The sequence below is a fragment of the Anomaloglossus baeobatrachus genome, chromosome 7 (assembly GCF_048569485.1).
Source record: "Anomaloglossus baeobatrachus isolate aAnoBae1 chromosome 7, aAnoBae1.hap1, whole genome shotgun sequence".
In the NCBI taxonomy this organism is placed as follows: domain Eukaryota; kingdom Metazoa; phylum Chordata; class Amphibia; order Anura; family Aromobatidae; genus Anomaloglossus; species Anomaloglossus baeobatrachus.
Window position 1 is genome coordinate 216,068,556 of NC_134359.1, and position 27,461 is coordinate 216,096,016.

Genomic DNA, 27,461 nt, shown 5'->3' on the forward strand with positions numbered 1-27,461 from the left:
ATCCGGAAGTGGATGGCTTATGGAACTACTGTTAGCCTTCCACGGCCTGGACAGCCTTTGAAAGTTTCCACCTGTGCCGAGGCCAGGCTTGTCCGAAGAGTCAAGGCTAACCCAAGGACAACAAGGAAGGAGCTTCGGGAAGATCTCATGGCAGTGGGGACATTTGTTTCAGTCAATACAATAAGTAACGTACTCCACCTCAATGGTCTCCGTTCCAGACGAGCCCGTAAGGTACCTTTACTTTCAAAGCGTCATGTCAAGGCTCGTCTACAGTTTGCTCATGATCACTTGGAGGACTCTTAGACAGACTGGTTCAAGGTTCTCTGGTCTGATGAGACCTAGATCGAGATCTTTGGTGCCAACCACACACGTGACGTTTGGAGACTGGATGGCACTGCATACGACCCCAAGAATACCATCCCTACAGTCAAGCATGGTGGTGGCAGCATCATGCTGTTGGGCTGTTTCTCAGCCAAGGGGCCTGGCCATCTGGTCCGCATCCATGGGAAGATGGATAGCACGGCCTACCTGGAGATTTTGGCCAAGAACCTCCGCTCCTCCATCAAGGATCTTAAGATGGGTCGTCATTTCATCTTCCAACAAGACAACGACCCAAAGCACACAGCCAAGAAAACCAAGGCCTGGTTCAAGAGGGAAAAAATCAAGGTGTTGCAGTGGCCTAGTCAGTCTCCTGACCTTAACCCAATTGAAAACTTGTGTAAGGAGCTCAAGATTAAAGTCCACATGAGACACCCAAAGACCCTAGATAACTTGGAGAAGATCTGCATGGAGGAGTGGGCCAAGATAACTCCAGAGACCTGTGCCGGCCTGATCAGGTCTTATAAAAGACGATTATTAGCTGTAATTGCAAACAAGGGTTATTCCACAAAATATTAAACCTAGGGGTTGAATAATAATTGACCCACACTTTTATGTTGAAAATTTATTAAAATTTAACTGAGCAACATAACTTGTTGGTTTGTAAGATTTATGCATCTGTTAATAAATCCTGCTCTTGTTTGAAGTTTGCAGGCTCTAACTTATTTGCATCTTATCAAACCTGCTAAATCTGCAGGGGGTTGAATACTACTTGTAGGCACTGTAGCACTGTGTACTTAAAATTGCTTATTTTGCCCTTGTACCCAGGTAATTCTTCTGTTTTCTATTAGGTCTATAACATCACGTGATTAAAAACAGACTAGCTGAATCCTTCTAAGTTCCATGGAAAAACAGATGGATTCAGAAGAAGAAACCGGGTGTCTCGCCACGCTATCACCAAACCAATTGATGTAGATAAATTATTCCATATCTTTAGTCAATTTGCACAGATTAACACATTTGCAAATTGAATAAAGATATGGAATAATTTATCTACATCAATTGGTTTGGTGATAGCGCGGCGAGACACCCAGTTTCTTCTTCCGAATGCATTTGACTCATTTGGGGCTGTAGCTGTTCACCTGTGTACTACGCTATTATAGGAAATGTGACTTTCACAACCCCTCTAGGTGAGTTCTCTACGTATCACTTGCCTGTTGTTTGCCTGGTAAGACCCTATTGCGCTATTTTCCACAGCTCTATTCTCCTATGGAAAAACAGGAAAGCTCTTTTCCCTGCAGTAATCACTGACTTTTGGGTTTTCATTGGCTGTAAGCCATAATTAACATTAACAAACAAACAGTTGAAATAGATCACTCTGTGTGTAATGACTTTATATAATATATGCGTTTCCCTTTTTTGTATTGAATTACTGAAATAAATTTACTTTTTGATGATATTCTAATATATCGAGATGCACTTGTATATGTGTGTGTATTAGAGTCTAATGTGGTTGCCGTACCAGTTTTCTGCAAATCATTTTGCTCTCTAGTGTGTATTACTTTGATTAGAGCTGGAGTCATAGAACCCTATGGTATTTCATAGTTTTTAAGGTTGAAAGAAGACACAAATTCATCATCCTTAACCTATAACCTATCATATTGATCCATAGTAAGGAAAAATCCCCATGAGGCAGATACTTGTTGCCACATATTAGGGGACAATTCCTTCCCGATTCCACATATTGAACACTATGGTTTCACATTGTTTATGTTTTATGAAAAAGAATGACAGATTGATTTTTTTTTTTATGCTTCTTGGTAAAGTATGTTAGATTTTTTTTCTGTTATAATGAATTCTTTATTTGCTATTTCTAACTGGTTGTGGATTGCCCAATGACTTCAAATATCAGGCTGGCCTGCATATCCCATATTTTTCGCTTTATAAGACGCACCTGATTATAAGACGCACCCCCAAATTTGGTAAAGGAAAAGAGAATTTTTTTTTTAATGTTAAATGGGTCCATCTTATAATGCCAGTGTCCCTCTAACAAATTATATAGGGTATATGTCCCTCATAACCCCCCATCCTAAAATTAGCCCCCTTAATCTGGATATGGCCCCCTTATATTGAATATAGCCCCCTTGTGATGGCACACGTTCCCCTGTGCTGCCTATGGCCCCCTATGGATTGCATACATTCCCCTGTGCTGCCTATGGTCCCCTATGGATTGCATACATTCCCCTGTGCTGCCTATGGCCTCCTATGGATTGCACACGTTCCCCTGTGTTAGATAGTGCCCCCATGCTGCTGCCCATGGCCCCTATATATCGCACAAGTCCCTCTGTGTTAGATGTCGCCCCCATGGTGCTGCCCATGGCCCCTATATAGATTGCACAAGTCCCCCTGTGTTAGATGTCGCCCCCATAGTGCTGCCCATGGCCCCTATATAGATCGCACAAGTCCCCCTGTGTTAGATATCGCCCCCAGGCTGTTGCCCATAGTAAAATAGGTGCCGGTCATGTGATCGGCACAGCAGACTGAGATCTCTGCGTGCCTGATCAAAGTGGAAGCAGGGACATCGGGGAGAAACGCTGGAGGGGGTAAGTAAAGCTTTTTTATTTTAGAATGAGCAGCAGCCTGGGGGCCAAATCTAACACGGGGGGGCATGTGCCATCACAGGGGGCGCAGAGACATATAATATACACCGCTGCCCCAGCCCCTCACTGCGGTGCGATTTCAGCACCACCGGAGATGGACAGCGGCTATGCATATTATATGAGCGGGAGCAGGAGATCAAATCAGATCAGCGTTCACCTGCCCCCAGCAGCGCCCCCACCTCCCCTGGACCTTGCAGTGTATATATATACCCCCCCACCCATATATTCGGCTTATAAGATGCACCCCCTACTTTCCCCCAAAATTTGGGGGAACAAAAGTGCGTCTTATAAAGCGAAAAATATGGTAACTGTGTAATGATGTTTTAAAACATTCAGAGCAAGCAGCTGCACGGAATTCATACAGCAGCTACATGGACATCATGCAGCTGCAGCAGTGAGGAGCCAGCTGTAAGAGATTATCAAACTGTTCAAAGAGAAGGCAGAGATTTTTTTTTTTATCATCTCTGCCTTCCTACCTGTTGTAGATACACGTCCAAACGAGCTGTGTATAAACCGTATAGGAAGCAGAAGGAGTACTTACGCCTCATGTCTTGGCATTCATATGATCGCAAGGTGGTGGGAGGGTGTTGGAGCTGTTGGGTCTTAGCAGACCCAAATCAGCTTAGCTTTAGACTCAAGTTGTTGAATATGCCCAATAATTGGGGCTAGCATGAAAGCACCAGTTGCAGAGAAAATTGTCAATAATGAAAAATATACCTGTTGCCCTTGAGAAAATTAAAACATTGGGGCTAAAGCAACATTTTTGTGGGAAAAATATTTCTTCAAGGTCACAGTTGAACATTATACAATTTTATTAAGCACCTGTGGGTTCAAGGTGCTCACGACACCTCTAGATAAATTTATTGAGGTGTGTAGTCTCCAAACTGGGGTCCCTTGAGGAGGGTTCCCACTGTTTAGGCACATCAGAGCCTCTGCAAAGGTGATATGGCATCCACTATCCAGCCAATTGTGCGCTTTAAAAGTGAAATGGTGCTCCTTCCCTTCTGAGTCCTGCCGTGCATCCAAACAGTACTTTTCCACCACATATGGTGTAACTGTGTACTCAGGCGAAAGCGCACAATAAAGTGTGTAGTCCATTTTTTCCTGTTACTCCTATGAAAATGATAAAAATGGGGTTAAAGCAACATTTTTGTGGAAAGTTTATATTTTTTTTATTTTCTCAGTCAATGATATAAAATTCTTTGAAGCATGTGTAGCTTCAAAGTGCTTTTTTATTATTATTTTGTATTATTATTTATTTATAGAGCACCATTGATTCCATGGTGCTGTACATGAGAAGGGGGTTACATACAGAACACATATACAAGTTACAATAGACAGACTGGTACAGAGGGGAGAGGACCCTGACCTTGCAGGCTTACATTCTAAAGGTGCTTATCAAAAATCTTTATAAATTCCTTGTTGTTTCCAAAATGGGGTGACTTATGGCGGAGTTCCACTATTTAGGCAAATCATAGACTCTACAAACGCAACATGGCGCCTGCTATCTATTCCAGCTAATTTTGCGCTCTGAAAGGTTAATGGTGCTCCTTCCCTTCCAAGCACTGCTGTACATGCAAACAGTAGTTTTCCACCACATATGGGGTATCAGTGTACTCAGATGAAATTGCACAACAAATTGTAGGGTCTATTTTCTCATGTTATCCATGTGAAAGTGAATTTAGGGCTAAAGCAACATTTTTGTGGGAAAACAATTACATTCTTATTTTTTCCTTCCACATTGCTTTAACACTAGAACTACTGGACTCGTGACACCTATATAGAGATACATGGTGCAATGTAGTCAAAATGACTACCTCAGTAGTTCTAGTATTAATACCTGTGAATGAAATGGCTTAAACTTCTTGATGGTGGTTTGAGCACTTTGAAGGGAGGAGTTTTAATACCATCACTTTTGAGTATTTTTTGTCACATAGGCCCCTCAGGATCACTTCAAATGTAATGTTGTCGCTAAAAAAATTGATTTTGTTGAAAACATAAGAAATTGCTGATAAATATTTAACCCTTTTAATTTCCTAACAAAAAAATGATGATGTAAAGTTGACATGTGGTAAATGTTATTTATTAATGATTTTTGTGATATAACTATATTGTTTAGGCCCCCTTCACACGTCCGTGATACACGTGCGTGTTTGGTCCGTTTCCGTATATACCGGAGACACGGCCAAACGTGCACCAATGTTAATCTATGATTGTGGTCACACGTGCGTTATTTCATTATGTCCGTGTGTGCGTGTCCGTGATCCGTATGTGTTTGCGTTTTGCACGGATGCATGTCCGTTATATGCACGGAGCACGCACACGTGGACACAATGAAAGTCTATGGGTATGTGCACACACGTTAGTAAACACGTATGCATCTACCTATAGTCCGTGTCCGTTTGGTGTTTTTATTTCTAGTGATGTCGGCTATTCTTTCTATTTCTGTGTATGTCGGTCAATCTCCCTGAGTCCGTCGGTCGGTCTCTCTGTTGGTCTCTCTGTCTCTGTCCCTCTCTCACAGTCTGTCGGTCAGTTTCCCCCCCTCTCTCATACTTACTGTTCCCCGATCACCGGCCCGGCTCTGCACGGCATTCACACTGCTGCGGCGGCTTTTACTATTTTGAAAAAGCCGGCCGCTCATTAAACAATCTCCTATTCCCTGCTTTCCCCGCCCACCGGCGCCTATGATTGGTTACAGTGAGACACGCCCCCACACTGAGTGACAGGTGCCTCACTGCACCCAATCACAGCAGCCGGTGGGCGTGTCTATACTGTGCAGTAAAATAAATAAATAAATAATTTAAAAAAAACGGCGTGCGGTCCCCCCAATTTTAATGCCAGCCAGATAAAGCCATACGGCTGAAGGCTGGTTTTCTCAGGATGGGGAGCTCCACGTTATGGGGAGCCCCCCACCCTAACAATATCAGTCAGCAGCCGCCCAGAATTGCCGCATACATTATATGTGACAGTTCTGGGGCTGTACCCGGCTCTTCCCGATTTGCCCTGGTGCGTTGGCAAATCGGGGTAATAAGGAGTTAATGGCAGCCCATAGCTGCCACTAAATCCTAGATTAATCATGTCAGTCGTCTCACCGAGATACCTTCCATGATTAATCTGTAAATTACAGTAAATAAACACACACACCCGAAAAAATCCTTTATTAGAAATAAAAAACACACACATATACCCTGGTTCACCACTTTAATCAGCCCGAAAAAGCCCTCCATGTCCGGCGTCATCCAGGATGTTCCAGCGTCGCATCCAGCTCTGCTGCATGGAGGTGACCGGAGCTGCAGCAGACACAGCCGCTCCTGTCACCTCCACGCAGCTAATGAAGACAGCCGCGCGATCAGCTGAGCTGTCACTGAGGTTACCCGCTGTTACTGGATCCAGTGACAGCGGGTTACCTCAGTGACAGCTCAGAGGATCGCGCTACTCGCCTCATTTGCTGCGTGGAAGTGACCTCCATGCAGCAGCGCTGGATGCGACGCTGGAGCATCCTGGATTCCGGCGGACATGGAGGGCTTTTTGGGGCTGATTAAAGTGGTGAACCAGGGTATATGTGTGTGTTTTTTATTTCTAATAAAGGATTTTTTTCGGGTGTGTGTGTTTATTTACTGTAATTTACAGATTAATCATGGAGGGTGTCTCATAGACGCCTGACATGATTAATCTAGGACTTATTGGCAGCTATGGGCTGCCATTAACTCCTTATTACCCCGATTTGCCAACGCACCAGGGCAAATCGGGAAGAGCCGGGTACAGCCCCAGAACTGTCGCATATAATGTATGCGGCAATTCTGGGCGGCTGCTGACTGATATTGTTAGGGTGGGGGGCTCCCCATAACGTGGAGCTCCCCATCCTGAGAAAACCAGCCTTCAGCCGTATGGCTTTATCTGGCTGGCATTAAAATTGGGGGGGACCGCACGCCGTTTTTTTTTAATTATTTATTTATTTTACTGCACAGTATAGACACGCCCACCGGCTGCTGTGATTGGGTGCAGTGAGGCACCTGTCACTCAGTGTGGGGGCGTGTCTCACTGCAACTAATCATAGGTGCCTGTGGACGGGGAAAGCAGGGAATAGGAGATTGTAAAAGCCGGCGCAGCAGTGTGAATGCCGTGCAGCGCGGCGCCGGGGATCGGTGAGTATGAGAGAGGGGGGGAAACTTCAGTCACTCGGGGGATTAGCGGTCACCGGTGAGTCCTTCACAGGTGACCGCTAATCAGTACGCGACACAGACAGAGCCGCGGTATGAGGATAAAGTCGGGTGAAGTTCACCCGAGTTCATTCTCATCGCGCAACTCTGTCTGCTGTCAGCCGACATTTATAAACGACATTGTGCATCACACACACGGACATTCCACACGGACATTCCACGTACACATACACGTTAATTCCACACGCACACACGGACGTTCTACACACAAACACATACGCAATTCACACAGGTGCCACATGGACCATAAAAACGGACACAAAAACGGGACACGGACCCGAAAAACGGCCCGTAACACACGTGCGTGTTTTTCACGGACGTGTGAAGGGGGCCTTAAAGGCATAAAAATTTAAAGTTTGTAAATTACAAAACGTTAATTTTTTTGTCAGATTTTAAATATTTTCATAAATAAATGCAAATCATATCAAGCAAAATTTACCACTAAGGTGAAGTACAATCTGTCACAAAAAAACTTTAACAGAATCACTGGAATATGTTGAAGATTTATTAACACTAGTGATGAGCGAACTCATTTGGTACGCCTTAAGACCAGTTGGAAATATTCCAGAAAATTGCTAGAATCCCCCATTGTCTTCCATTATACTTGGGAACTCAAGTCGCCCCCAACTGCTCTTGACGAATACCGAACATCCAAGCATGGTAGTGCCCGCTCATCACTAATTGCCACTAAAGTGACATTAGTCAGAATTGAAAAATTTGGACTGGTCAGGAAAGTGAAACCAGGCTTTAGGGTGAAGGTGTTAAAGAGAACCTAAGAACATGATTTTGGACTCTTCACTAATGGTGCTTTGATGCTGATTAAAATTATTATTTTTATTTTTATGTTTTTTTAAGAACTCCGTTTTGTCATTCTTTTGAAATCAGCCTTGCAAGTTTTAAACTAATGAGGTACAAGTGCAGTGGGTCCAGCCAGTCTGAGTATTATCCACACCCCCACCAGCCTCTGGTATGTGACTGACAGGTCATTTTTTTTTTTTTTCATAACCTGCCTACTTTTGGCAAAATCTCAGAGGCGGCATCATTGTCATTGGCTGATCTTTTGCAATAATGTCCAAATGATGTAATTGATGTGACATGCCTAGCTCTTAGCAGTACAACTATATCAGAAAACCTACCAGTAACTTCAATGAGTGTGAATAGGCGCCAACCAAAAAAAAAAATATAGCTACAAAAGCATATCCATTGGCATCCACTAATATAAGGATACTTTGGCATTGCATTACTGCTGTAAGAACACTAGAAAAAAGGGAATAAATACATAGCTAACGTAAACATGAGTCAAAGGACATAGGCATTGCATTACAGCTTTAGAAATATTTGTAAAAAGAGATTCTTAGCTTATGTAGTAGCCAATCCATGTGAGCCCAATATCCGTTTTCTGATACAGTTGTAGTACATTTGTTCTGACCTAGCACTTTTCCCCATAGCCTGGGTGTGTCCACCATCTTATTTAGCCAGGGACCTATCTGCCCAGAAACGAAGATTTTTAATCGCACATAGAGGCATTTACAGTTAGGTTCCCGATATAATGAGATTACCTTGCCACTGGTTATCGGGCTCGCTTGGATTGGCCAGTATACAGGGTGGGCCATTTACATGGATACACCTAAATAAAATGGGAATGGTTGGTGATATCAACTTCCTGTTTGTGGCTCACTAGTATATGGGAGGGGGTAAACGTTTCAAGATAGATGGTGACCATGGCGGTCATTTTAAAGTCTGCCATTTTGGATCCAACTTTATTTTTTGTGGTGGTGCACCATCACATTATGGGTGTCAGGTCCGAGCATTCCTACGTGAATAGTGTCCTGGAAGGTGGATTGGACATTGTGGGCCAGTTGAATGGTCACCAAGGTCTCCCATCAAAATTAGATAATAGTATAATGCTATAAGCATACCGAAAAACATTGAAGCATACAATGAAAAATGCCACTTGCTAACTTGAAAGTGTGAATAATGAAATGCATACCTGCCATGAATTATAGGAAAAAAGGAGATATTTAGCAATCGCATTGATCAATGTAACTGAGTCCCAAAACCTCGTCAAGGTATATCTCTATATTGGGGTCCCTAGCTCTATGACCCTAACTGTATGTCATCTCATTGCAATTAAAAACTGCTATGTGTGGAGAGGGGTAACCAAGGACTTTCTTATATAGGAGATGGAAAAAACATGGCCGAAAGGGGTGGAGCTGTGTTCACATTCAGAAAAAAACTTCATACTAAATAGGATAACTGAAGTGAGCACTAATATATATTTTATATATTTATTTTATATTTTCTGAATGTGAACACAGCTCCGCCCCTTTCGGCCATGTTTTTTCCATCTCCTATATATTCATTGTATGCTTCAATGTTTTTCGGTATGCTTATAGCATTATACTATTATCTAATTTTGATGTGCAGCCTTGTCCTTATGTACTATGTATTTTTTGGCTTGCACTCATAATATATATTAGTGCTCACTTCAGTTATCCTATTTAGTACCAAGGTCTCCCAATCTGACCCCCTTAGATTTTTATCTTTGGGGTCATCTGAAGGCAATTGTCTATGATGTGAAGATACAACATGTGCAGCATCTGAAACAACGGATACTGTGATAGTATTTTTTCTGCGGTGTTGCTATCAGTGTGTCAAAAGTGAGAGAAGAGAGTTGCATTGACAATCCAACACAATGGGCACCACTTTGAACAAATTTTATAAGTTGTCATAAAATTTTAAATAACTAATGAATGAATAAATTTACATTAAAACCAAGCACACCATTGTTTTTCTTGTGAAATTCTCAATAAGTTTGATGTGTTACATGACCCTCTTCCCATTGGAAAAAATAACATTGGATCCAAAATGGCCGACTTCAAAATGGCCACCATGGTCACAACCCATCTTGAAAAGTTTCCCCCCTCCTTTATAGTAATGAGCCACAAACAGGAAGTTGATATCACTAACCATTCCCATTTTATTTAGGTGTATCCAAATAAATGGCCTATTCTGTATAAGCGAAAAATCTCTTTTCTTCGGCGCTCTATTGGGAGACCCAGACGATTGGGTGTACAGCACTGCCTCCGGAGGCCACACAAAGCAATTACACTAAAAAGTGTAAGGCCCCTCCCCTTCTGGCTATACACCCCCAGTGGGATCACTGGCTCACCAGTTTTCTGCTTTGTGCGAAGGAGGTCAGACATCCACGCATAGCTCCACTGTTTGTAGTCAGCAGTAGCTGCTGGCTCTATCGGATGGAAGAAAAGAGGGCCCATATAGGGCCCCCAGCATGCTCCCTTCTCACCCGCGGTGGTGCTTGTAAGGTTGAGGTACCTATTGCTGGTACAGAGGCTGGAGCCCACATGCTGTTTTCCTTCCACATCCCCTGGAGGGCTCTGTGGAAGTGGGATCTTGCCGGCCCCCAAGCCCTGGGGCCGGGCTCCATCCACAGACCCATAGAACCTGCTGGATTGGGAGCGGGAGTGCCGTTCAGGGACAAGGCCCTGCAACTTTCAGGTACTCTGTGTCCCCGGCAGGCACGGACACTCTCAGGGCTTGCTGAGCGTTGTAGTGCGCCGGGGACAGTGGCGCTGTACGCTGGGGGTTAGGTCACTGCAGCTTTGCTGAGTGACGTTGTGTGTTGGGAACTACTGCGCCGACCGCTCCTGGAGCGGCGGCGCAGCTGCGACTTGTGGTGCGCCGGGGGCTTTGCGCCGACCGCGCTTTTACGGCGGCGGCGCTTCTAACTTTAGCCCCCGGCTTCTGCGGCCTAGCGCCGCTTCGTTCCCGCCCCCACCCTGTCAATCAGGGTAGGGGAGAGACGCTGCTCAATGGCAGCGCCGAGGGCTGGAGCTTTATTTACATGCTCCAGCCCTCTCACTAGGCACAGGGGGAAGCAGACTTCCCGCTCTTCGTCGGTGTACGCCCAGGGCCCGCCTCCCCTCTCCACAAGGACGCCGTCAGCCATTACACATGCGATCTGGCTGGGGAAGGGCAGCAGGCTCTGGGAGACCCAGACTAGAGGGATTTCTGGCGACCACACACCGCTCCTAAGCGGGCGGTAAGCTGCACAGTAGTGCTGGCCCCACTAGTGCCTCAGTGATATATTAGTGTACTTTTTTCTTGGTACCATATATATATTTAGTTGCACTGTAAGGTCGCTTCTTGGCTGGACACCCTGTACTGCTCTGAGGAGGCAGCAACATGTCATCCGCAAAACGCAAGGCTGCCAAGGCACGGGCTGTGTGCACTGTTTGTACTGCATGTGGGGCTGATCTACCGGCAGGCTCCAATGATTCACATTGTGTGCAATGTTCAGTCCCAGTGGCACTTCGTCAGCCAGAGCCTATTGTGGTGGTAGCCCAGGCAGAGACGCCTGTGAACCCTGCCCCGGTGACGGGGACAGACTTTGCAGTGTTTGCTGATAAAATGTCTGAGGCTATGACAAAAATCCTGGAGACCTTGCAGGCCAGGCCAGTTCCTCAGACCATGGACACTGCTGTGGCTATGCTCTCTGGTCCCCCTCAGTTGGAACTAATCCGTACTTCAAGGGGGTCTCAAGCATCACAAGCTGAAGTCTCTGACTCAGATGACAGTCCCAGGCAGCCTAAGCGAGCTCGCTGGGAAAGACCCTCGACGTCATCACACTGCTCAGGGTCTCAGCGAGAAGAGTCTCTCTGTGATGAGACTGAGGACGGTGATCAGGATTCTAATCCTGAGGCCCCTCTCAATCTGGATGCCCCTGATGGTGACGCCATGGTTAATGACCTTATATCGGCGATTAATAGACTGTTGGATATTTCTCCCCCAGCTCCTTCAGCAGAGGAGGCAGCTGCACAGCAGGAGAAGTTCCATTTCCTGTATCCCAAGCGTAAATTAAGTGCTTTTTTGGACCACTCTGACTTCAGAGAATCAATCCAGAAGCACGACGCTCATCCAGACAAGCGTTTCTCTAAACGTTCTAAGGATACCCGTTATCCTTTTCCCTCTGAAGTGGCCAAACGCTGGACCCAGTGCCCAAAGGTGGATCCCCCAATTTCCAAGCTTGCGGCTAGATCCATAGTCGCAGTAGAGGATGGCGCTTCACTTAAAGATGCCAACGACAGACAGATGGACCTTTGGTTGAAATCTGTCTATGAAGCTATCGGCGCGTCGTTTGCTCCAGCATTCGTGGCCGTGTGGGCACTACAAGCTATTTCAGCTGGTTTAGCACAGGTGGATGCTATCATGCATCCAGCAGTGCCACAGGTGGCGTCCCTAACTTCGCAAATGTCTGCGTTTGCGACCTATGCTATCAATGCTGTCCTAGAATCTACGAGCCGTACCTCTATGGCGGCCGCCATTTCTGTGGTTTTGCGCAGAGCCTTATGGTTAAAGGACTGGAAAGCAGATGCTGGTTCCAAAAAATGCTTAACCAGCTTGCCATTATCTAGAGACAGACTGTTTGGTGAGCCATTGGCTGAAATCATAAAACAGTCCAAGGGTAAGGACTCTTCCTTGCCACAGCCCAGAGCAAGTAAACCTCAACAGAAAAAGTGGCAGTCGAGGTTTCGGTCCTTTCGAGGCTCGGGCAAGCCCCAATTCTCCTCGTCCAAAGGGACTCAGAAAGGACAAGGGAGCTCAGATTCCTGGCGGGCTCACTCACGCCCCAGGAAAGCAAATGGAGGAACCGCTTCCAAGGCGGCTACCTCATGACTTTCGGCCTCCTCCCTCCGCATCCTCGGTCGGTGGCAGGCTCTCCCGCTTTTGCGACATTTGGCTGTCACAGGTCAAAGACCGGTGGGTAACAGACATTTTGTCTCGCGGGTACAGAATCGAGTTCAGTTCTCGGCCTCCACTTCGGTTCTTCAGAACCTCCCCACACCCCAACCGAGCAGATGCCGTGCTGCAGGCGGTGGACTCTCTAAGAGCAGAAGGAGTCGTGATCCCTGTCCCCCCTCTGGAACGGGGGCGAGGATTTTACTCCAATCTCTTTGTGGTTCCAAAAAAGGACGGCTCCTTCCGTCCTGTTCTGGACCTAAAACTGCTCAACAAGCATGTGAACGCCAGGCGGTTCTGGATGGAATCCCTCCGCTCAGTCATTGCCTCAATGTCCCAAGGAGATTTCCTAGCATCAATAGACATCAAAGATGCTTATCTCCACGTGCCGATTGCTACGGAGCACCAACGCTTTCTGCGCTTCGTCATAGGAGACGAACATCTTCAGTTCGTGGCTCTGCCATTTGGTCTGGCGACAGCCCCCCGGGTGTTCACCAAGATCATGGCAGCAGTGGTAGCAGTCTTGCACTCTCACGGACACTCTGTGATCCCTTACTTGGACGATCTACTGGTCAAGGCACCCTCTCAGGAGGCATGCCAACTCAGCCTGAATTTTGCACTGGAGACTCTCCAGGCGTTCGGGTGGATCATCAACTTCCCAAAGTCAAATCTGTCACCGACCCAATCACTAACGTATCTTGGCATGGAGTTTCATACTCTCTCAGCGATAGTGAAGCTTCCGCTGAGCAAGCAGCGGTCACTACAGACAGGGGTGCAGGCTCTCCTTCAAAGTCAGTCGCACTCCTTAAGACGCCTCATGCACTTCCTCGGGAAGATGGTGGCGGCAATAGAGGCGGTTCCGTTTGCGCAGTTTCATCTGCGTCCACTTCAATGGGACATTCTCCGCCAATGGGACGGGAAGTCGACATCCCTGGACAGGAAAGTCTCTCTTTCCCAGACGGCCAAGGACTCTCTGCAGTGGTGGCTCCTTTCCACCTCATTATCACAGGGAAGATCCTTCCTACCACCGTCCTGGGCGGTGGTCACGACAGACGCGAGTCTGTCAGGGTGGGGAGCAGTGTTTCTCCACCACAGGGCTCAGGGTACGTGGACTCAGCAGGAGTCCAGCCTTCAGATCAATGTTCTGGAAATCAGAGCAGTGTTTCTTGCCCTACTAGCCTTCCAGCAGTGGCTGGAAGGGAAGCAGATCCGAATTCAATCGGACAACTCCACAGCGGTGGCATACATCAATCACCAAGGAGGGACTCGCAGTCGGCAAGCCTTCCAGGAAGTCCGGCGCATTATGATGTGGGTGGAAGCCACGGCCTCCACCATATCCGCAGTTCACATCCCCGGCGTAGAAAACTGGGAAGCAGACTTCCTCAGTCGCCAGGGCATGGACGCAGGGGAATGGTCCCTTCACCCGGACATGTTTCAGGAAATCTGTCGCCGATGGGGAAGGCCGGACGTCGACCTAATGGCGTCCCGGCACAACAACAAGGTCCCAACCTTCATGGCACGGTCTCGCGATCAAAGAGCTCTAGCAGCAGACGCCCTAGTGCAAGATTGGTCGCAGTTCCGGCTCCCTTATGTGTTTCCACCTCTGGCACTCTTGCCCAGAGTGCTACGCAAGATCAGATCCGACTGCAGCCGCGTCATACTCGTCGCTCCAGACTGGCCGAGGAGGGCGTGGTATCCGGATCTGTGGCATCTCACGGTCGGCCAACCGTGGGCACTACCAGACCGACCAGACTTACTGTCCCAAGGGCCGTTTTTCCATCGGAATTCTGCGGCCCTCAACCTGACTGCGTGGCCATTGAGTCCTGGATCCTAGCGTCTTCAGGCTTATCCCAAGGGGTCGTTGCCACCATGAGACAGGCTAGGAAGCCCACGTCTGCTGAGATCTACCACAGAACGTGGAGGATATTCTTATCCTGGTGCTCTGCTCAGAGAGTGTCTCCCTGGCCATTTGCATTACCTACCCTTCTTTCTTTCCTCCAATCTGGGTTAGAAAAAGGTTTGTCGCTCGGCTCCCTTAAAGGGCAAGTCTCGGCGCTATCCGTCTTTTTTCAGAAGCGTCTAGCACGACTTTCTAAGGTGCGCACGTTCCTACAGGGGGTTTGCCATATAGTTCCCCCGTACAAGCGGCCGTTAGATCCATGGGATCTGAACAGGGTACTAGTTGCCCTCCAGAAGCCGCCCTTCGAGCCTCTGAAGGAGGTTTCACTTTCTAGACTATCACAGAAAGTGGCTTTTCTGGTAGCGATCACATCTCTTCGGAGAGTGTCTGAGCTAGCAGCGTTGTCTTCCAAGGCTCCCTTCCTGGTCTTCCACCAGGACAAGGTAGTGCTGCGCCCCATTCAGGAGTTTCTCCCGAAGGTGGTATCCTCTTTTCATCTTAATCAGGATATCTTTTTGCCTTCGTTTTGTCCTCATGCAGTTCATCGGTATGAGAAGGATTTACATTTGTTAGATCTGGTGAGAGCACTCAGAATCTACATTTCCCGCACAGCGCCCCTGCGCCGTTCGGATGCACTCTTTGTCCTTGTCGCTGGTAAGCGCAAAGGGTCGCAGGCTTCTAAGGCCACCCTGGCTCGATGGATCAAAGAACCAATTCTTGAAGCCTACCGTTCTGCGGGGCTTCAGGTTCCATCAGGGCTGAAGGCCCATTCTACCAGAGCCGTGGGTGCGTCCTGGGCATTGCGACACCAGGCTACGGCTCAACAGGTGTGCCAGGCAGCTACCTGGTCGAGTCTGCACACTTTCACCAAACATTATCAGGTGCATACCTATGCTTCGGCGGACGCCAGCCTAGGTAGAAGAGTCCTGCAGGCGGCAGTTGCCTCCCCGTAGGGGAGGGCTGTCTTGCAGCTCTAACATGAGGTATTTCTTTACCCACCCAGGGACAGCTTTTGGACGTCCCAATCGTCTGGGTCTCCCAATAGAGCGCCGAAGAAGAAGGGAATTTTGTTACTTACCGTAAATTCCTTTTCTTCTAGCTCTTATTGGGAGACCCAGCACCCGCCCTGTTGTCCTTCGGGATTTTTGGTTTGTTTGCGGGTACACATGTTGTTCATGTTGAACGGTTTTCAGTTCTCCGATGTTACTCGGAGTGAATTTGTTTAAACCAGTTATTGGCTTTCCTCCTTCTTGCTTTTGCACTAAAACTGGTGAGCCAGTGATCCCACTGGGGGTGTATAGCCAGAAGGGGAGGGGCCTTACACTTTTTAGTGTAATTGCTTTGTGTGGCCTCCGGAGGCAGTGCTGTACACCCAATCGTCTGGGTCTCCCAATAAGAGCTAGAAGAAAAGGAATTTACGGTAAGTAACAAAATTCCCTTCTTTACAAATATTTCTAAAGCAGTAATGCAATGCCTATGTCTTTTGACTCATATTCACATTAGCTATGAATTTATTCCCTTTTTTCTAGTATTCTTCTAGCAGTAATGCAATGCTAATGTATCCTTATATTATTCAGCTCACAGCAGTGTCTGCGCCGATGTGAAATGTTGGCCAGAGGAGGCAGGTCACAAATAAGCATTGACCTGTCAGTCATAGACCGGAGGCAGTTGTGGGTGCGAATAATACTCAGAAAGGCAAGAGAAGACCAGGTACAGTGTCCGGCCCCCCTGCTCTTGTGCCTCAGTAGCATAAAGCTTCTACAGCTGATAACAGAAGAATGACAAAACACACTTCTTCAAAAAAGTATAATTATAATCAGCTTCAAAGCACTAATCTTTAGTTAAGAGTCCAAAATTCTGCTGATGGTCCTCTTTAATAAACAGTGTACTTAATATTTAGGGTCTTTATATTTTTGCATTGTGCATATTTTTTTTTACCAAAACATAGCTGATATTTTTACTTTTTAGTATTCTATGATGATGACCTCACGGACGCACTGTTCAAGATTCTTCATCGAATTACACATGCATTAACAAGACTTTGCACTATTTATGTGTCTATTGAAAGAAGGTAAGAAATATGTTTAATGTGCATCTGTCATATGGATGAAAATGTAATATAGATGCAAAATTCCATAGTACATGATACCTGAGCCTTTCTTACACTATGTGATCCCCTAAGTCCTTATGTTGTGCTGGCTGAGCTACTAGCAAGAAACAATCCTGACTTCTTTTACCTTATTAGCCACAATGTTTTGCATGTAATAATACATTGCATTGCCGTCTATCTGTACTTTTTTATAATTAATAATTAGAACATAAAGTGGTGTAAAAGCTGGGTTACAGCAATGTCCGGCTAGGTATGGGGAAGTAAAAAGCAAATGGTGAAAAGGAAGGAAAACCCTGTGTCTAGGGAAGTGGGAGATTGTGACCCCTGACCAAGCCTACCTCTGGGCCCTGGCTTTTCTCAACACCCTAGTTAGCTTCTGTACCTATACGCCCAACCGGATACCTGACCCTGAAGTAGACACTAAAAAGGGAGCAGATGGGATGAGCGCTTAGTCAACCCCACTAAGAACTAAAACAGACAAAGGGATAACAAACAGGGGAGAAGTGAACAAACAACTTATCTTCAAATGACTCAGAGAGAGGAACTGCAACAACATCAAAATTTCTCCAGATGTATACAAGCTGACTGCTTGCACTGAAGACTTCAATGCCAGAGTAGGGAAACCGGGTGTATGCCGTGCTGTCACCAGAGGGTCCAGATGTTGATTGATTTAAAATTAATTTATTCAAATCAAGGCATTTCAGAGAGCTCAGTCTCCTTCATCAGGACATTCAAGAAAAATGTCCTTGAATGTCCTGAAGAAGGAGACTGAGCTCTCTGAAACACGTTGACTTGAATAAATGAACTTTAAAGCAATGAACATCTGGACCTTCTGGTGACAGCACGGCATATACCCAGGTTCCCTACTCTGGCATTGATTTCTATACATCAGGTGCTGCGGCAGCCGCCATTTCTATAGTGCAATTAGGAGTTGTGACTGACAAAACCCTAATAGGTGAGTTTATTCATCTTAATCTTTTCACTCTCTCTACCTGGTAAGACCCTATTCTGCTCTTTTATCCGTAGTTTCATATAGTATGCACTGAAGACTTGTAAAGGGTATAAGAGCTATCACCAGCACCGAGTAATAGGAAGTGAAGGTATATAAAGACACCAAAAGAAGTGCTGATAAAAAGCAGCTGAAAGGCTGAGGAACTCTGCAAGGTCCTATAGGGAAAGGGATGAAAACCAAGCAGAAATAATAGAAGGTCAGGGAGCAGTTTGCGCAGCCAAACGCTGCGACCTTCTATAGCTGGAGACCACAGGACTGTCTGTCACCCATGACAAGCGATCTTTTCAGCCTTCCCATAATTGTGCAGCTGCAAAAGATGAGTGACCAATGAGTAACATGAGAAGGTAAAGCAATTAATAAAGTACATTTTAGTCAATATATCTTGGAATAAAAAATAACTTCCACAATTAGATCTGTTAACTCCTTCACGAAGTGGCCAATTTACATTTAAAGGGAACCTGTCATCTGATTTGACATCTATAAGCTGCAGCCACCACCAATGAGCTTATATGCTGCATCCTAGAATACTGTATATAAGAGCCCAGGCCGCTGTGTAGAACACAAAAAACACTTTTAAAATACTCACCTAGGGGGCGGTCCGGTTCGATATGTGTTTCTGCTCTCAATCCAATGCCTCCTCTCTTCTGTGATCTCCGTCCTCCTTCTTCCCAGCCCAGTATGGATGACTTGTCCTACATCATCAACACAAGCCGGCATTGCGCTCCTGTGCAGGTGTACTTTGATCTGTCCTGCTGAGGGCAGATCAAAGTACTGTAATGCGCAGGCGTGAGGAAAGGTTAAAGACCGCCCGTGCACGCGCACTACAAGACTTTGATCTGCCCTGAGGAGGGCAGATCAAAGTGCGGCTGTGCAGGACCTGAATGCCAGTCAGTGTGTATGTCGTAGGGCGCATCATGCACACGGGCCTCAGAAGAAAAAGGACAGAAATCGCTGTAATAAGGGCTGACTGGTGGTGGCCGCAGCTTATAGTCGCCAAATCTGGTGACAGCTTCCCTTTAAGCACTTTTATTTTTTCATCCACTTCTTACCAAAGCCATAACGTTTTTATTTATCTGTCCACATAAACACATGAGGGCTTGTTTTTTGTCGGGCACCATTCATTTTACCACATAGTGTACTGGAAAATGGGGAAAAAATTCCAAGTGCTGTGAAATTGTGAAAAAAAAACCACAATTCTGACATTGTTTTTTGAGAATTGTTTTATATTATGTTGTAAAAATGACTTCGCAATATAATCTTCCTTCTTCTGAGTATGATTACAGCGATACTAAGCGTGTAGTTTTTTTTAATTATTTTAGTAGTGGAAAAAAATCTGGAGTTTGAAAAAAAAATTGAGCATTGCGTCGCCATTTTCCGATATCAATAACCTTTTAGTTTTTCGGTCAATAGAGCTGTTTCAGGGCTGGTTCTCTGCCTGGCGAGATGACATTTTTATTGATACCATTTTAGGATAGATATGACATTTTGATCACTTGTTACAGCTTTTTTTGTGTTACTGCAGTGACAAAAAAAATGTAATTTTGGTGGTTTTGAATTTTTTTTATGGTGTTTACCTATTGGGTTTAATTATTTTTATATTATGATATATCACACTTTTCTAAACATGGTGATACCATGTAAGTGTAATTTTTTTTATAACCTTCATTTTTTAATGGGGAAAAGGGGAGTAATTTCAACTTTTTAGGTTATTTTTTATTTTTTAAAACCTTTTTTTCCTCTGTATTTGTTAGTCTCCTTAGGGGACATCAACCTGTGATTGCCTGATCACTTGTCCTACAAGTATTGCTGTATATAGAAACAGTCTCCTTTGAAGTCCAGACACAGGCAGGTTTCAAGGGATCTCCGTAAAAACAATGGAGGTCTTCAGCAGATCCCTGGTTGTCATAGTAACCCATCACACCTCGCAATCGAGTCACAGGGGCGCTGATGGGTGCATAGAATTTTGTGCCACATAACCACTGTCAGAGTTTGACAGCAACATATAACAGGTTATTAATTGTTAGAGGCAGGTCCTGGCTGTAACACATTACCTTTCGTGTATGGGGAGAGCTCACCCCATAAGCCTGCTCCATACACCCGCTACAGTCTTGTGCCGTTCATGTATGGCAGATGTCAGTAAGAAGTTAAAAAAAGTGTTCTTGTACTGAGATAATCTTAAAACTGTGCCCCTGCTATGTACTGTGTAATGGCTGTGTCTGACAGGTACATGGTCTGATCATACTACATCTCCTGGGCCGGGGTGGAAACAAGAGTATACAGACATCTCAGCATGGGATCACAGCTGATTCTTGTTTAAAAACAGGCAGGAAAATGTTTTACCTCACAGAAAACTGCAGCTGTGATCCCATACTGTCCTCTCTATGTACTCTCTTTTGCTCTCATTTGTGTCTTCCCCGGCCCAGGAGATGTGGTATGATCAGACCATGTTCCTGCATGGCCAGACACAGCTATTACACAGTACATAGCAGAGTATATTTATAAAGAAAGTAGAGGTATCTACTTTTGCTTGATCTTCTTGTGTATCTACCGTGAAGGTAAATGTGTTCTTCATTTCAAGTTATAGCAGTTCTTCTATTGTCTGCAAAATAATCGTTATCGCATATAGTGTTTAGCTTGATAAGTACAGTATATACAGACTACACAGTCTAAATTCTTGTTGAGACGTCCATCTGTCCACAGGCTCTTCATGTTTTGGTACTACAATAGGAAAGAGTTTCCCTGAATGAGTAGATTAAAGGGGGTTATTCAACTTTGTCCCCAATAATCTAGGACTAATACTCTAGTGGTCGTCCTTCGCTTTGTGTAGAAGCGGTCAATATGTGGCCATGGCTGATACGTACCATATTATTGGCAAAACTGCATGTGTTACATGTAGATTTTATCGTGGACTTCACTATACTGAATTACAAACCATTTATTCGGATGACATCTGTAGTGACTTATCCACAGATTTAATTTGATAATCCTCAGCATATTTTCGAGAAGATTTTTCGATTAGATGTGGATGTGGAAAACCCAATTAACTTGTGATGTAAGAAGTTTAGGATTTCCAGTGTGGGCTCCACACCACGACACTTTTTTGTGTAAACATAGTGTTGAATAGAGAAGCCCATTCATTCTGGAAATCACCAATATAACATGTATTTATGATGTTTTAGAGAAGGGGTCCCCAAACTGTGGTTCAGGAGCCAAGTGTGGTTTTGGGCCCTAGTTGTTTGGCTCATAGCGCACCTGCCAGCTTGGAGCATTAGAACCATGTGTAAAGGTGGTGTCACACACAGCGACAACGACGTCGCTGCTACGTCACCATTTTCTGTGACGTTGCAGCGATGTCCCGTCGCTGTCGCTGTGTGTGACATCCAGCAACGACCTGGCCCCTGCTGTGAGGTCGCTGGTCGTTGCTGAATGTCCAGCTTCATTTTTTGGTCGTCGCTCTCCCGCTGTGACGCACACATCACTGTGTGTGACAGCGAGAGAGCTACGAAATGAAGCGAGCAGAGAGCAGGAGCCGGCGTCTGGCAGCTGCGGTAAGCTGTAACCAGGGTAAACATCGGGTAACCAAGGGAAGACCTTTCCCTGGTTACCCGATATTTACCTTCGTTACCAGCGTCCGCTCTTGCTGCCAGTGCCGGCTCCTGCTCCGTGCACATGTAGCTGCAGTACACATCGGGTAATTAACCCGATGTGTACTGTAGCAAGGAGAGCAGGGAGCCAGCGCTAAGCGCGGCTCCCTGCTCTCTGCACATGTAGCACAGCGTCATTATGATCGCTGCTGCTTCTGCTGTGTTTGACAGCTAAGCATCGATCATAACAGCGACTTACAAGGTCGCTGTTACGTCACAGAAAATGGTGATGTAATAGCGACGTCGCTGTCGCTATGTGTGAACCCAGCTTTATTGTGTATCAAACAACTTCAAAGGGAAGGTTTTCAGATGGTGATTTTAGTGAGTAGCCAGGGACAGAAGAGCAGATCTTGATGTGTGTATGCTATTGTCTGGAGGATACATATAGTAAACAGGAGATACGATGATATTGCCAGTTAGAGGGGTCCTTGAATCTGGGTGCAATAGTGAATTGAATGTGCTTTGGGGTAAAGTGGGACGAACCCCTGGATGCAAGTATGGCATCTATAAGAGAGGGGGCATAAGGTTTTGATGTGCTTTCTGTGATGTATTATATTGGGACTGTGGACATCTGGGTGTCACTAGGTGTAAGTGGGAGGGTTCCTGCTGAATGTGACTCGCGACCCTCTTATAGAGCTGAATGTGGCTTTCAAAGTCTAAAAGGTTGGAGGTCACTGCTTTAGAGGATCCTTTTTAGATTTTCCCAGGTTTTTTTCAGGCTATGCAGTAAATAATAAATTCTTTTCTAAATATTACTTCTATTATTACATATAACAAATCTTCACCTGTGAATACCATTATGACAGTTTATATCTAGATACATTTTTCACAAACAGTTGAGTATCTCTCTAAGTACATAACTTTATCCATCTTTTATCAATTTGTTATGTACCGTAAGTATAGGCTCTTCAGACAGAAAGAGAAAAGGTACTGTAGTGCCATCTATTGGAGGTAGCAATCCTAAATGACAATATCGACCCTTTAAAGGGCCTTGTCTCATGATTTGGAATAAGAAGTCAAACTAGAAGTCCAATTTACAGTCATTTATTTTGCCCATCATCAGTGTGAAGCAGGAGAGCTGGTAGGCTGGTCATGACATAGGTTGTAAAGGGTAAATTTTCTCTTTCTGAGGAGTGCCAGGTTGGCTTTGAGAGACTTATAAGGCTACTCCATTCTCCCATGGGAATATAAATATGCATGTAGCCTCTTCAGGGAGACAATTGTTCTCTTCCTTTCTGAAAAGGCTATTAGAACTTATTTCCCAGGGAAGCCTATACATCTCCCATCTCCAACTTGGCACTTTCCACAAGAAGCAACTTTACACTTTAGATGAGAAGTCCCCATTTTTTTCTGTCCGTGATAGCCACATTCAGCTCCGAGAGAGGATCAAGAGCCACATTCAGTGCTCAGAGTGTCGAGAGCCACATCCGCTCCCACCTCTATCACCGTACCCAGATTGCCCATTACTGGCAAAATATCAGCCAAAGCTTTTCCACCACCTAAGCAGTATAGCAAGATCCATTGGTTCCTCACAAACTACCATCTGGAGACCTGCTCTTCATAGTAGTTTGCGAGACCTGGCACTAACGCATCAAGCTGGCATACAGCCATGAGCCACACATCACGAGCCCGCGAGCCACTTGTTGCTCCCAAGCTACAGATCGGGGACTCCTGCTTTAGACGCTTTGATTTATAGCCTCTCTAATACTCCAAAACTGCTTTCAATATTCTGCAGACTTTAAATCTCAAGTAATACCTGCTGACAGATTATTTGGAGGGGAACTGCCATCTTTACCACACAAACACTGTTAAGTTGCCAGACATTGAAAATTTACCCTATTTCATTTTGGTAACTCCGCTGTCCTTTTCTGCAGCATGCAACTTGTTTCTGCTGCCATCGAACAGAATTGTGATTGAAGCTCTGCAGCATCTTTTAGGGCGCCACACCCAATCAGAATAATATGTGTAGAAAAAATCTGAGCTTTAAAAGGGAACCGGTCAGGTCCAATATGCACCCAGTACCACGAACAGTTCTGGGTGCATATTTCTAATCTCTGCCTAACTGTCCCTGGATCTAGTAGCATAGATAAAGAGATCTTTAGAAAAAGTATTTCTAAAGATCTTTTATCGTATGCTAATGAGTAAGGGGACTAGTCCCCTGGGCGTTACTTCCCCTTGCCTGTGGGCGTACTAACATGCTAATGAATATGCAGCGTCACAGGATGATCTCACCTCCCCGCTGCCATCGCGTCCGATGCTGGATTTCGGCTCAGTGTACATGACCCCGGAGTTTGGGTCATGCGCACTACTTCAGTTTGAAGCCAGGACCCGTACCCCCGGCTTCATAGTGCGCATGACCCAAACTCCGGGGTTATGCGCACTGAGCCGAAATCCAGCGTCGGACGGGATGGCAGCGGAAAGGTGAGATCATCCTCTGACGTTGCACATTCATTAGCATGATAACACCCCAACAGGGGCATACTAGCATGCTAATGGGGCCGACTGGCAAGGGAACTAACGCCCAGGGAACTAGTCCCCTCATTCATTAGCATACAATAAAAGATCTTTAGAAATACTTTTTCTAAAGATCACTTTATCTATGCTAGTGTACACAGGGACAATTAGGCAGGGATTAGCAATATGCACCCAGAACTTCTCTTGGTTCTGGGGGGGAAATTAGACCTGACATGTTCCCTTTAAGTAAATAATGTACATATTGACTAATATACACACACACACACACACACACACACTGATGAGCAAAAGGGTAACAATGTTTTGAAGTTTTGATATTCAGGCTCCATATCTCACCATCAACTACAGCGTCAAACTTGAGATTATCATGGCCATCTCATACATAAATTTGACTTGGAGCCTGAAAGACAAAAGTTCAAAACACTGTTACCGTTTTGCTCATCAGTGTGTGTGTGTGTGTGTGTGTGTGTGTGTGTGTGTGTGTGTATAAAGTTGGTAAAAAACGTTGACACAACCTTAAGGCTTGGGCTGGATTTCTCATTAGGTAATTGGCCTTGTTTTAATGGCTCCTTCACAGTTCATTGTCAATGTCAAACTGATGTTGATTAAAACTTGTACACGTAAATTCAGTAGTTATTCCAAATGAATAACTTCTGTGGATGGTTTCCAGGATCTGTTTAGACTGCAGAGCAGGCATTGCAGCTGTCTCTGCTGGAATTGCATTTTGCAGTGTAAAAGCGCATGGCAAATATAAGGGTATAAGGCCCTATTTCATATCAGGAGCTATTATTGGTTCTCTTCAACACATTTTGTGCGTAATAGGAGAAATATAGAGATTCGGCAGTGATATTTACTGTGAAATTATGTAAGTGTGTTATCATAGTTCATCAAGCCCTAAATGAAATTTACCCTGTATAATAAGTCTTGTTTATGACTTTTACCAATAAGAAAATATTTTAATACGTAGAATAAACCTTTCTGCTACTAATCCATACATATGTACTAATGCAAAATAATTGAAGCTTAAAGTAACAGGAGGCCACATATCACATTGCAATTTTTATACTACAGATTAACCCTATAACAAGCAAGTGGCATTAATTTACAATGCTTGGTCCTAAACTTAAACCACTTACCATTGTAAATGTACAACAGTGTTAAAGGGAACCTGTCAGCACATTTCGGGCCTATAAGCTGTGGCCACCACCACTGGGCTCTTATACAGCATTCCAACATGCTGTATATAAGAGCCCAGGTCCTGTGTAGAATGTAAAAATCACTTTATAATACTTACCTAAATGGTCGCTGCGGTGGAGTTGGGTCATATGGGCTTCTCCGTTCTCCGGTGCCGACGCCTCCTGTTTTGGCCATCTTTGTCTTCCTTCTGAAGCCTGTGTGCATGATGCGTCTTACGTCTTACACACTCGCCGGTCCTGCGCAGGCGCACTACAATACTTTGATCTGACCTGCTCAGGGGAGATCAAAGTGTGTCTGTGCAGGACCTCAATTCTGGCGCGTGTGGATGACGTAGGACGTGTCATGCACCCAGGCTTCAGAAGAAGGATGACAAAGATGGCCGAAATAGGAGGCGCCGGCACCAGGGAACGGAGACACCCATATGACCCAACTGCACCACAGCGACCATTTAGGTGAGTATTATAAAGTCATTTTTTCGTTCTACACCGCGGCCTTGGCTCTTATGTACAGCATATTAGAATGCTGTATATAAGAGCCCAGTGGTGGTGGCCACAGCTTGTAGGCCTCAAATCTGGTGACCGGTTCCCTTTAAAGCTCCTGTGATCTTACAGGTCCCAGGCTGTCAGATACAGCTATGAGCCTTTTGGAGAGGAAAGAAGGAGTTTATCATTCAGTGATCACTTCAGTAGGACCATGCAGTCACATTCTCGCTGGGTCTTTGCCCGATATAACATAGCTGCTGGATCCAACAGACCCAGATCATCATTACCAGTGGCTACCAGTACCTCTGTTATTGCAGTGAGTGGTTTTCCTCTGTAACAGGAGCTCCTATGGATGCCCCAGTTATAGTGGAAAAAATGAGTAATAAAGAAAAAAATAAGTTCCTTAGAGATCTTTAGTGACCTCTTGGGGGTTAATTATCTAAACTTTTCTGTATGTATGATATATATACCTTGCAAAACAGATATTGGGTAAAAAAAAGCTGTGTTGACTGAACTCTCAAGGTTATTACAGTCGGGTAGACATGTATAATAATAATTAATAATTTTTGAATTATTTTGAAATTTTGAATTTTTGAATGATTGTTTGTCACCAGCGCTGATTGACTAATGTCTGTCCAACGAGGTCTTGATAACTGCATGTATTTTCCTCATTTCAATTGCTTCAATTATTTTTTTATTATCTTGTAACTTATTATCTTATCTTTTTCAATGTAGAAAATCAGTGCCTCATATAACCACTTTAATAAAAAAAAAATATGGCTGCTAAAAGGGGGAGAGGCAAAAAAAATGGCCGGCTGCTATGGCACATCCAGGCTTTGTCACTAAAAGGTTAAATGATGAAATTCTAAAACACCTGTGTCTTCGGTGAGGATGAAAATGGTGTCACAGCAAAATACTGTCCTGTATTTTTCTGATCTTGCGTGACTTGAATGCTCCACTGGGATCAGAAAGAAATAGCTCTCCCTGGTTTTATGTCCTGATAGCTGGATAAATGTCCATTCAGAGCATTAAGGCATGTAAAGTGTGAACTGCTCAGTCGGAAAATGGGCAGAAACACTAATATGAAGGGTCAATATTTACATGAAGAGCGTCGTTTGATGCAGGTTTGGAAAACTAACTGCAAGTCAGCAGTACGAAGCATTGCCGTAACAATTCTAATATTTTTTATTATTACGGGTACTTTTTAATCTGCAACCCAGAAAATGTCACTTGAAAGATATGGAAAACGTTCACCAGTGATAACTAATTACACCACATTGAGAAAATATGAAGGTTTACTCTAATTATCTAGTATTATTAGTAACATTACAGTAGGGTTCTACCACCAGCAATATAACATCTCTATGTCCAACAGCAACATGACACATAAATCACTTACTAGATAAGCTATACAATAACAACAGTATAGTGATAGATCCCAATCTGACATATGCAGCATCTATATACACCAGATTTAGAATGGAAAATAAGAGCTGTCAGCACCTCGTGTACACTTACCCTGTCCACACTTCAATCATTCCCTTGTTACTGATGCCAAGAAAGAAAACCTTTTACGTTGATCAACTGATTTTTCTATTACCTTCAAAGGACAAGATGGCCAAGTAATAAGCTGTAAAACCGTGGTTCTATAGCCATCATTGTTTCTCTTCATTTCTGTTC

General features: G+C 44.8%; 1 protein-coding gene across 1 annotated transcript in view; it reads left to right on the top strand.

The window, feature by feature from the left end:
- METTL22 (methyltransferase 22, Kin17 lysine) overlaps nucleotides 1-27,461 on the top strand; it is a 285,223-nt gene that overhangs the window by 244,531 nt on the left and 13,231 nt on the right. The window contains exon 9 of the mRNA XM_075317898.1: nucleotides 16,830-16,932. Within this exon, the coding sequence (XP_075174013.1) occupies nucleotides 16,830-16,932 (103 nt within the window). The remainder of the gene's footprint in view (nucleotides 1-16,829; nucleotides 16,933-27,461) is intronic.